General features: G+C 38.3%; 1 protein-coding gene across 15 annotated transcripts in view; it reads right to left on the bottom strand.

The window, feature by feature from the left end:
* Positions 1-1,280: 1,280 nt before the first annotated feature.
* Positions 1,281-12,351, bottom strand: part of MLLT6 (MLLT6, PHD finger containing) — a 180,112-nt gene continuing 169,041 nt past the window's right edge. For 8 of the 15 annotated variants that reach the window (XM_034415653.3, XM_034415648.3, XM_034415650.3 and 5 more), the window contains 3 exons: positions 10,984-11,092; positions 9,227-9,571; positions 1,281-8,711 (listed from right to left, as the gene is read on the bottom strand). In XM_034415653.3, coding sequence (XP_034271544.1) covers positions 8,667-8,711; positions 9,227-9,571; positions 10,984-11,092 — 499 coding nt within the window. In that variant the 3' untranslated portion in view covers positions 1,281-8,666. Of the gene's footprint in view, positions 8,712-9,195; positions 9,572-10,983; positions 11,093-12,351 lie in introns of all 15 variants that reach the window. The other 7 variants (XM_087892107.1, XM_034415651.3, XM_087892103.1 and 4 more) reach the window with 2 other exon arrangements.

The following is a 12,351-nucleotide window of genomic DNA, read 5'->3' as shown; positions in this document are numbered from 1 at the left end:
GGAGTTTTGAATCCTTTGTAGTCCAGAATATAGAACAGAACTTAATCTGGAAGTTTCTAGAATGTTGAGTATCTAGCCTTCCAATATTAGAGCTCTCTTTTGAAGGGGGAATTCTAAAAACTTCTTATAATTGGGGCTAAATCAGGACCTAGTATACTGAAAATATCTAGAATCAAAATGGAAATGGATTTTCAATAAATTCAAAAAAAATTTTTTTTCTGATATTGTTTATGTACAAGAAACGCATATAAGATTAGGTCATACCTAATTGTCAGAGTAGAAAAAATAAGGACAACATGGGGCTCGAGGTTGACTTAGTCTTCCATTCTCCCAAGTTCTGTAAAATGAAGATTATTGGGGGCAATATACTGACAATGTAAACTGCCCAGAGTGCTGCAATGCATAATGGGGCAGTATATAAGTCTAAGTGCTATTGCTATTTTGCTATTACTATAAACAGAAATAAGACCAGCAATCTCACCTCTAGCATCACCTTCAAATTTATTCTGGATATAATTATGTGTAGAGTGTAATTGTGGATGTGGATATGGATATGGAGCATTCAGATTCCTGAAACAGGCTAGATACAGCAAGAATTATTTGGCAGAGGCCAAAATTTACTCTAGTTGATGTATTTATAGATTGTGGGAAAAATATAAAGTGACCTTGAGAAAGAAGGAGGGTTTTTAAGACGAATTTTCCTTTTCAGCTGCATATTTTCACAGTTTTAATCACAAATTGACTTCCGTGGACCTCACTTCATACTTAAGAGGTCTGTAAAGGGTGCATGCATAAGCACAGTAACGTGCCTATCGTCCCTGTCATTTTATTTTTATGTTATTCTTGTTTTTGTTTCTGTTTGACAAATTTAAATAAATCGATAAGAAAGAAAGAAAGAAAGAAAGAAAGAAAGAAAGAAAGAAAGAAAAGAAAGAAAGAAAGAAAGAAAAGAAAGACAGAATTTGAAATGTTTATATAGAAGACTGTCTGTTAGGAGGTACATATAAATTCCTATTGAAACCGATACACAGACAGAACAAATAAAAGACGGTATGATAAAATAGATGCAGAATTTTAAAGAAACAATTACATTACAACAATGGAATTTTACTTACAGTAAAATTCACTCCAAGCTATAATGTAAAAGAAAATTGGAAGAAGATAATTGTCTTAGTATTTCAGATTCAATTATCTTTTTTTCTATATTTGCTATAAGAGAAGAAAAAAGACCATTCAACAGTCATCACTCATGCTTATAATTAAAAGAAAACCCAGGATGGTTTTATTATTTTTCTGATTTTGATATTAATATTTATTACAATAAGAACAGTCAAGCAGCATGGAAAAAATATATCTTAGCTACATTAACTTGATTGCCAAAAATATACACATCTTTTCCTTTATTTAATTAAAAATTACAACAACAGAGGAGAAGGGAAGTGTTAGACACAGGCAAAGTACTAAAATTGAAACATCAGCATCAAAAGATGGGTAAAGAAACATACCCCAGTGCAACCAAATGTGGAACTTAGTCACCTTTTAAAAATTATTTCTGTTCTCTTCCTGCCAAAAAGAGATTCTGGTACTCTTCTCCAGTGCTCTTTCAAAGCACATTCCTAGTCACTTTAAACGTAACTTTTTACCATGAATCTTAAATCCCATGATAGCTTTCTGTCACTAAAAATTTAAGTCATTTTCAACTTTCAGGCTGGGTTGAAGTCATATATTTTGACTGACTTGAATTCACATAATACACTAAAATCATAAAACATGACTTGATAAACCACATGGCTGGGGTTCACACAATGCATTAAGCAGCAAACAAGTTTGGCTTAGTATGGTAGGTGAACCCCAGCTCCATTCCTGGGATACTAATCCAGGCAACCAAATTTGAAAGACAGGTGGTTCCTTTGGAAAATGTGCAGAGAGAGCAATCAAATGGACCATAATATGCAGAGGACCTCTATGAGGAAGGGCTAAAGCAGTTTGAAGCTTAAAAAATTAAATAAATAGAAGACACCTCAAGGGTCAAGGGGTCAAACCCCATCCCCTTGCATTATAACAACTATTCTTTGAGGAAATAATCATCCAGTAGGGTTGCATACTGAGAATAATTTAGAAGTGCTTTTGATCTTGGAGAAGCACAGCACCTCTTTGCTGCTCATTAAAACAGATTAGACTGAACCTCTATCACTGGGGATGGGAAATGAGGCTTAACCTTTACTTTTATTTTTTAACCTATGGTTATAATTCTACGCAAATTGAAATTAAGTCCCATTAAGTTCAGGAGAATTTATTACAGAGGAAATTTACATAGGATTGCCATCCATATTATTTTCCAATTACTACCTGCTCATTTAAGAAAAATATATATGTATTACATATGTTATTTTTGTAACAAGACAAAGATAAGAAACAATAGAAATAGAAAAAGAGTGAATTATACCACTTCAATTGGACAGTTTACGTTCTGTTTTCTGTTTTAGAGAAGATCTCTAGTTTAATATGCACCATCTTTTACTGGTTGGGATAAATAGAAGTTTGTAAATCAAGTGGTTGAATAAGATAATTTTTCTCATGGCATTAGAATTCAATAGACTAGCTGCATTCACTCATATACTAAACTAAGTTTATTTGTCCTGTTCACAAAAACAGGAAACCAAACCAAGCATGGGTATCTTAATTTTACATATGAACTCAGAATATGATATAATGCAAAGAAATCAATAGCAGAGACTGGTTTAAACCTGTATTCCAATTCATGCTAACCTAACCATGCCTGGTCTGCCTTCCAGCTGGGAATCACAAACTGGTTGCATGCAGTTCATTCAGATCACGGTTTGCTTTGTATGTTTATTTTGCACACTTTTTAAAAATAACTCCAATAACAAGACTCTGAGAAGCGCACATAAATTAGAATTTCCAAGCTTGCATGGTCACTGATTATTAGTCACGAGATTAAAAATCAACCAAAAAAAAAAAAGTACTTCTTACCTCAACATATTAATCAACCTATAAAGCCAAACAACCACTAGCAAAAAGTTAGCATTTTCTGTAACTTTGTTGCCATCTAGTGGTCATCTATTTGTAGAGTGGAAATATAGCCCTATACACTAGGAACTTGTTGAGTTTGTTGCCAGAAATTCTATTAAACACCAGGGGATAGAAGGGGAGAGGAAGAGGGAGGGGAGGGGAGGGTGAGGGAGGGAGAGAGAGAGAGGGTGGGAGGGAGGGAAGGAGAGAGAGAGAGAGAGAAAGAGCGAGAGAGAGAGAGATTAAGAGTAATTGCTCAGGGTCTTCAATAAAGTTTGGAGTCCTATTTCCAGCAATGGCTTGATAGACCTCTTGGCTGGAATTAACATTCCAGAAAGAAGCAGAAACGATTGCTGATAAGATAGGAACAATAGATCAGGATGGTTTTGATACTTTAAAATAGGGAGAATGCTTTTGAGATGCCAAAGTATGATGAATGTGCCTTCTTTTCTTCTTTTCTTGTTAAATTTATAGCCTGCTACAGGAGCAGGGAGTACCAATGTGGAATTATTTTCTCCTATTTTTTCTTTTGCAATACTTCTCAGGAATAGATTAAATTGAGAGATAAAGACTAGCTCCAAGTAACTCAGTGGGTTTTCTTCACAAATTTAGTCAATACTGTATAACATGTTGGCTCTTTAACCTTCATACCTTCCCAGGCTAGTTCCTTTAAGAGAAGTGATTAGCAAAGCTAGATTCTAGGATCAAACACCAATTTCAAGTTAACATTTGAAGTGACAAGTATGATACAAAAAACCCTAGCGACCTGAAAGAAAACTAGAAGATACCTCCAATTCAGTGGTGGGTTGCTCCCGGTTCAGCCCGGTTCGGCTGAGCTGGTAGCGGTGACGGTGTGACATCACCGAATCGGTTCTCTTTGACTGGGAGAAGGGCCCTCCTGCTCGCCCCCACTTTATTCCTATCTTTATTTCTCTGTTTTTGGCTCAGCTGATAGGCGCAGCAGAGTGGATTGCCGCACCTCAGCTGGGCAGATATCTAACGCGCTTGGGCAAAGCGCAACTTCGGCACGCGTGCAAGCAAAGTGATCATGCACTCGGCGATTGCGTGCAAAGCGCGTGCGCGAAGAGAAGCAATGGTAACACCGGTTGGAACCCACCACTGCTCCAATTCATATAGTTAAGAAGACAATGGACTGTAAAAAATAACTTAGTATGTTTTGTTCTCTTAATGAACAAACTTTATCCAATAAAAATAAGACTCCTTTGAGCACAATTCCTGGTAACTTGACAACAGTACAGAAGTGATTTGCCGTTATCATCTTCTGACTATTTCTATGTCTTATTCTAAATTTGCTGAGCACACTGATTTCTATAATCTTAAAATTAAGACTGGTGTTCTATTCGATTCTGTTACAGGCAAGCACTGTTCCACATCCAACAATCCTGTTTTAAAGACTTTCAGGTTTATCTGAACTAGTGTTTGCTTGGGACTTTTTTGGAATTGCACTTGCATTTTTATTTGTTACATACAGTATTCCTGGAGAGGCAAGGAAGTGGTATTCCAGACTGTTCCACAAGCCAGCCTAGCCTCCAGATGGCTTTTTCCTTGATGCACAGTATAACTTTTTTCTCAAATGTAAATATGTCTTTACAGCCAAAATGTCTAATGCAGCTCCACAAGGTTTCTATTGCTGAAGAAAATTGCTGTACCGAGTTCTCTATTTGATATCCGTGGGAAGAGAAATGGAGCTTTGTAAAAACACTTATTCCTTACATTATCCAAGAGAGGTCTTTTCAGCCTTTCAAATTACCGCAAAGCACCAGCTGCTTATTTTCTCTTCCATATAATATGCTAGGAATCTGTCTGGTCATGAAGTAGTAGGGTTGTCAGATTCAGGCTTCAAACAGCCAGATACCACTATATGGTAGTAAAGATGTACACTTTTCTCCCATCTAGTAGTGATCTGGTGTTTTGCATCTTAGATTTGGAAACCCCCCAAAAATGGAATATTCTTAGGATGCTTTCAGAAAGCATCTAATTGATTTTTTGGGTGTAGACATGTCTTAAATATACCCTAACTGTGCTTCTGAATGTATAGCCTTGACTGCAAGAAGCAATAGTATTATTGAGTCCTATGGATTCTGCCACTTACAATTCAATATGGATACTGCATGGATGTCAACCAAGGTAAATCCAATGCCATATAGGACAGGGCTACTTTTATTGTGACAGTTATAATTACAGAAACCTGCAAGTCTGTATATGCTTCTCCCCTCCCTTACTTTACCTTCATGCTAGGGAAGGACTGAGACATTAACTCAAAACTAACTTGTTGTAAAGGATTCAAGATATGCCAGTCTGATTATTGCCTTGGCTGTGATTCTTCCTCCTGCTCTTCTCTATGCCCTCTACTTTGGTTTATAGAGATCAGGTGGGACAAACTAAACTACATGAATATGTATCTCTAGCCAGATGAATTGCCTACCAGGATCATGAATTGAATTCAGCCTACCTGCTGCCCAAAGACTGAATTATCTATTTCTTATTGATTTTCAGTTCAGTTCATACAGTCATTGTAGGTTAATAGTTCAGGTGTTGGACAGGACTAGGAAGACTCAGGTTCAAGTTCTCCTTCCACCATACACTTCAGTGGATGATTTCAGACCAATGGCAATAGCGGATCATGATCACTACTGCTCATTCCAATCTATCTTATACTTTTGTTATGTGAAGAAAAGGGTGATTTTCATGTATTTTACCTTGTGTTTCCATAGGAAACATGGTATATAAATGTAAAGATGAACTATATTTCTGATGTTAAAACTTTTTTTAACTTTTGTATGTAACTCAACTGGGGCTTGATACCTCCCACTTTCCAAGCACTTAAAGTCACAAAACATGGCCAATGCAATGTGATCTTGTGCAATGAGAGTTGTATAGAATTGTGTCATTCCTCAACATAAGGTTCTTCAGGTGACTCTGAACCACAGATCCCAGCATTGTCCATAATTGATTATATTGAATAAGGTTCCTGAGAATTAAAGTTCACCAATATTTGGAGGAATACAGATTATCCATTTTGTGGCTCAAAGCACAATACAAACAGAAAAAAGGCTTAAAGGAGAAAAAAAATATCCCTGCAAAAGTTTTATAGGCTAGAAAGAAACCAGTAATATCAGATTTTAGAATGCAAGCCTTGAATGAGCAAATGTGCAGTGTCACAGGAACAGTTCTTTCCCATATTTTAATTCTCTCCTCCAAACGCCTTTTCCCAATCCACAATTATTATTACGATGAAAATATGGGGTCAAACCTTCCTTTTCTTTTGCAATGTCTAGTTTTGCTCTCATTGCAGAGAAAAGCATTTTCCCGCACAATGTTTTAGATAGAATGGTCATTTTTTTTCAGCTAATTCTTTAACTCTTTTGTATATTTAAGTAACTCTTTTCCAAAATATTTTAATAATAAATTTGCTCTACTACTCCTTACGGTGCAACTTTATATCAAGCATTTATTGATAGCAATTTTTTTAAAATCATGTTTGCAATTCTAGCAGAGAAGCTGTAGTTGTAAAGATCTTTTTCCCCCGCGCCAAGATAAGAAGACAAAAGTCCTAGGATTATGAATTTTGCTGGTGTTATAGGACAACAATTTTCTGCAATGCAGTTGCAGGTTGCAATAAGAATTCTGGAGATATTGCCCATTAGTTGCCTGAAAAGGGGAACAAAAGTTGGATTTAGCTTCCACTTCAAATTACTTCCATCACAACTCATAGCCATTCTGTATTATGGCAGCCGAATAAGGACCCAAAAAATACTATAAACATGGTAATGAAGAACAAAATAAAATTGGAATGCACTGGTCTGGATACATTTTAAAGATGAGTTGGCTATCTAAAGAGTAAGTGTATTCAGACAGCGTAGTTTTCTGATTAAAAAAAACTATGTTTACTCTCAGCTGAAATGTGAGTCAAGTGTTCAATCTGCTCCTTAACCTGTGCCAAAGCTGCCATGACTGGAAAGAAAACTTCCCAGTTGTCATTTGGAAAATTTACTGTTTTTGACAGTTTATAGGAGCTATTAAACAACTTCATAAAAATAAGCAAACAAACCTTTAAACTGTGGGTAACTATGCACACACAAGCTGAAAGCTTGGAGCTAAATGTATCTGTCTGAATAAAACAAAACAAATCAAAGAAAAATTCATGAAAAGTTGCTTCGGTGTCTTATTTTTTTAAGAGTCCAACTCATCTATCTGGTAGATACTGTTGCTTTGTTCAAACATTAGGAAAAAAAACTCCCAAACCTTATTTTATACAACAGTGGTTATTATGGGATTGTAAGTAATTGCTCACCACCAGTGGTTGAAAATAGTGCAAATTGTAGCAGGTGGCAAGAATAAACCTAAAATGACTGTATATTCATGGAAGCAGGAAAACTTTGAAAGCCCCTAGGTGATTCTATTACCCATAATCTTTCTTTTTAAGAGATCTGGATTTATTCAACAAAGACAAAATTGCGCTGGTTTACTCAGAATAACTGATCTTGATTTTTCCCCTCTCCCTGGAAGGAGAAGGAAATTTATACTGTTGCTAAACCATCTGGTTACAAAATGGAGATGGAAATAGATCTTCCAATGATGGGAAGACCTGTATTCTCCTTAGATGAGATATGAGTGAGATCTGTTTCACAGCAAAGATGTTCTTACCAGCTGATTTTGGAGATGGTTGGAATAGCTCCTCCCATTAGACAAAACCTTTGTTCTGCCTCTTTGGTGTTGGGCTTTTGAGTGGTGATGTGACAGAGAACAAGAAACTCTTTGTGAGTGGCTGGAAATAGCTGAGCATCGACTCTGGATTATTTGTAATCATACACTGTCTGCAAAGACTTCTGAAGGACAGAAATATGAGTCCCTTGGTTAAAGACGAAAAAATGAGGCCATTTCCTTCAGGTAGGTTTTTTTTTTTTTTTTTTTAAAAGACATGTGGCTGGCAGAGATTTGGGGAAACCAAGGTAACCGTTCTCAGTTATCAGGACTAGCTTTTCGTTCCCAGATAAAACTGTACCTCAGCAGGAGTCAGTTAAGATGTAGACATCTGAAATACCTATGGGAGTGAAACCCTTTGTGTAGGATTCATGAACATGGACTTCCAAATACCACTTTTCCAACCCTTCCTTCTTACTTATTGGAAACCTCAGAAACATCTGATCCTAATTTGCTGTAGCTGGATCTTCTGACAGGGAAATATTGATGGATTTCTTAATCCTGATTTGGAAATAACATGCTCTGCAAAAATAACATTAATCACCAGGTAATTGTAGTTGTGTCCAGCTCATATGTCCCATCTTTGAGGGGATATTCTTGGATAGCAAACACTGCTTCATCTTTTCCATCTGAAGTGCAACGTTTTATGACTTAAGTGCAGCAGAATAAACCAAGCCAGCAAGGGAAAGGAGGTGTTCACACCACCAGTCTCTTTTAGTAGGGCACTAAATGACAGGCTCAGAACCGAGGAACGTAGACGTCTGGCATGCCTCCGCTTGGTGTCACTGTGACTGTGGCAAGGAAGACTTTCTCGGAAGCCTTTCATATGGTTGCTCTACGTTTTGGGATCCAAGGTTCAAGGAGACTGTTTTCTTATGGCAGAGAAAGCAACCCAGTATCACCAAAAGTTAGCCTTTGTCTTGCACTGAGGCACCTCCCTTTTCATTTATGCTCTAGAGGGAAAAAAAATGGCAAAAACAGCACTGTCTAAATTGGTGATATGCCAAACAATACATTAAAAAAACAACAACAACGGGAGGAAGAAAAACAGATATGAAACAATCCTGAGATTCTAATCCCAGGTACCTTCTAAATATATATATATATTTTTCATTTCCAGAATCCTCCACTTAGCCTTGTCCAGCCTCTTTCCCATTGCATCTGTCTGCTCATTAACCCATTCTTTGACAGAATGCATTCCACTGTATTTTCAAAACTTTTTCTTTGTTTCCCAACATTTACTTCGTTAACTAGAATTCTGCCCAAATCATATATCCAAATCTGATCCATAGCCATGTTAGATTCCCTACCAGATTTCCCTGAAAATCACTTCCACCCAGTAGTGGGTTCCTAATTCCAGAAAATGTCTTTTTCAGAGTTAAAGTATTTATGAATATGCTATGTCACCAAAGTAGCTCAGCTGTTGGCAGGCAATACCTTGCTTCTGGCCTTCTTATAAGATGCTCACCATTCCTTTCTGGCTGCTGCTGTCACCCTGCAGGTTGAGGAAAGGATTTGTTTGGGCTGTGAGGACAGGTGGAATAACAGTTCCTGCTGCTGACATCAGGCTGTTCCCAGGGGTGCTGAGCGGTGGGGAAGCCATCAGTGAGCTGGCAGTATTAAGCTGTTGAGGGGAGATGGAGGCCAGGAGAGCACTGTTGGCAGCTGATGGTGCATTATTGCTGGAGTGGAGAAGGGAGGTGGTGGTCACTGGGCCAAGGCCAGTCATGGAGGAACCAGTCATCTGGAGCCGCTGCAATTCTCTTTTGTGCTGAATTTGTTGAATCATCTGGAATATCAGTGTCTGCTGCTCCTAAGAACCAAATGAAAATGATCAGCTGCAGAAAGATTGTGGCAGCTCTGCCTCACATCTTATACCAGAAGAGTTAGAAGAGAAAAAAATACCCATGGCAAACACTGCTGTTTTTATTATATGTATCTTATGCGGTTTTCTTAAGGAGAGCTGGGGGGGGGGGAATCTAGAAAAATCTAGAAAAGAAAAATTGACCCAATGCCTTTGAAGAGTGTTTGTATGAAAACAACTGCTTTTGTTTGTTTTGCCTGCTTGTGTGCTGTATGTTTTTTTCTCTTTTTGATCGTACTAAATACTGAAGGTGCTTTTGAAACAATGCAGAAGAAATGAGTCTGAAATGAGACATTATTTGTAAGCATTAAATAGTTTATCAATAAAAATATATTCAAGCCTTAAAAAAAAAATCTGGATGATGAGGTAGGTAATTGCTTGATTAATTTTTGGTTTTTCATAGGCTGATGGATTTGGGCTGCAAACCTCTGAATTAGCAAAATGTCTATGGAGATTCTCAGTCATCCAGGTCATGGCTGTCCCAAAGATGCTTTTTTCAAGAGGCAACTGGACTTTCTGGGTTTTTTTTAAAGATGTTTTGCTTCTCAGAGCTGAAGAAGCTTCTTGGATGGGAAGTGAAATGTCTTCAAAGAAAAAAGGAAGTCTAGTTGCCTCTTGAAAGAAGCACCTTTGGGACCTTGAATTAGCACTTCAGTAACCTTTAGCTCACTGCTGCCTTTTACTGCTGGTCTGGGTTTCAGGTGCTCAAATCTATTCCTGTAGACATTTATCAGAAAACCATGGTTTCTTGTTACATATTCTCACAGTATCTGCTCCCTATCTTCATCTGGCAGCTACAAGGAGATAAAAAGCGTCTGGTCTGTATTTAAAAGAAAATTCTTTGAAAGAAAGAAAATTATATTGAACATGGAAACTGGGTTTTGTCTAAAGTCCAGGGACCAAGGGAATTAAAAACATTGTCTTCTTTTGAAAATCCTATACCGGGAGTCAGCAACCTGCAGCTCTGGAGCCACATGTGGCTCTTTCACCCCTCTGTTGTGGCTCCCTGTCACTCAAAATATGCGTCACAACTGCCAGTCTGCGACACCTGCTGGCATGCGATTTATTGAGCTTTTCAACCCCCAGTAGGCCAACCATGGATAAATCCAAGAAAAGAAAAGTTTCAGAAGAAAACAGAACGTTTAATTCAACTACATATGCTAGTTTTGTGGCCACTCAAGAAATAGGCAGGCATGGGATGGGTTTTGTGGCTCCCGGTGTTTTCTTTTCTGTGGGAAACGGGTCCAAATGGCTCTTTGAGTGTTTAAGGTTGCAGACCCCTGACCTATACCTCGAATTGGTGCCCTGCTGTTTTAGCTAATAGTTCTTCCTCAGCAGTTGTCTGATGAAATGTTACTTACCGGGTTGAGTGGCTGTGATGTTAAGAGCTGCTGCAGTTGCTGCAGTTGAAGATCAGGCTGGCTGAGCAGCTGCCGCTGCTGTTCTGACAAGTGAGTCACATTAGGTATACTGGAAGAAAGAAGACAAAAAGAATCGGGCAGTTTGTGCAATGCAGCGCTGCTGCAGAAGACCACTTAAGTTCCACTACTTCAGAATCAAGACGTTGGGGGCTTGGAAAGCTCAGTTATTTCTCTTGCTGCTTCTCTTGCTCAAATGCTATCAGGCCTGGCTTACTTAAGCATTATCTCCTACTAATATTATTGTTATTTTTTTAAATTGTCCTTTGCCATACTGGAAACCATAATAACAGGATTCGGGCTACATTTTACAAATACTTAAAAATACTTTTGCTTATACATGTATACCCTTCCCTAAATATCCAACACTGATAAAGGTGAAGCAGACTGGCTAACACTGCTCTCCTTGTCCTGTTTGATCGATCAGTCGCTTTTGACCTCCCTGACCATGCTACCCGCCTAGAATATGGTTTTACAATAGTTCTACTACCTTCTGGGTTGGGTAATATTGGTCAATGTATGGGCAAGGGAATCAACATTCGAGCCTATATCCTCTTTTATACAGTATGCTATAGGGGTTGACTCTTATCCCTTCATGAAGTTGGGAGAGATCATCTATGAACTAGGGTGAGGTATCATCCATATGCTACTGATACCAGTTCTACTTCTCATTCAGAGCCAAGTACAAGCTGCTGTGGAACTGTTTATTCAATGTCTGGGTGGGCTATAAAAGTCTGTATGGGACAAAGCAAGTTGTGGATAAATCGCAAGAAGATCGAGTGGTTGTTTGTCCAGCAGCTATCTGGTGATTGAACGCTCTCCCTCTACGCTGTTCCTAAAAAAGCAGCTCTGCAATTTGGAAATGATTTTTGGTTGTACCCAGATGAGCAGATGGAATTGGTGATCCAGGGGTGCCCTTGCCCAATTGGCTGATTCCCCCAGTTGCAATGCTTTTTGGAACATTGCAAAATTTGGAACATTGCATGGAGCTCTGATGTCATGCTCCTGCTCTCATTTTCTCTATATCGATTTAACGGGTCTCTTGTCAAGCCTATCTGGTACTGAAGTTGAAAAAAAAATGTAGCAGGCGTCGTGCTGATGGGTACAAGCTAATTGCAGTGTCAAGCCTATTTTATGGGTGCTGCGAAGGTATTGATGCCTTTGACTTATAAAGCCCAAAGGGTAAAGCTTCAAGATAACACCCTCCAATTTGAATCTGGCCAGCCTGACTGTTCAGTTTGGGAGGTAAAGGGGATGGAGGTCTGGGAGCAATGCTTCTCTCTGCTCTTTTGACCCTTTAAATTATATTCC

This window comes from Pantherophis guttatus, chromosome 4 (genome assembly GCF_059756535.1).
Source record: "Pantherophis guttatus breed Tessera chromosome 4, ASM5975653v1, whole genome shotgun sequence".
Classification (NCBI taxonomy): Eukaryota; Metazoa; Chordata; class Lepidosauria; order Squamata; family Colubridae; genus Pantherophis; species Pantherophis guttatus.
This window is presented reverse-complemented; position numbering and strand designations above follow the sequence as displayed.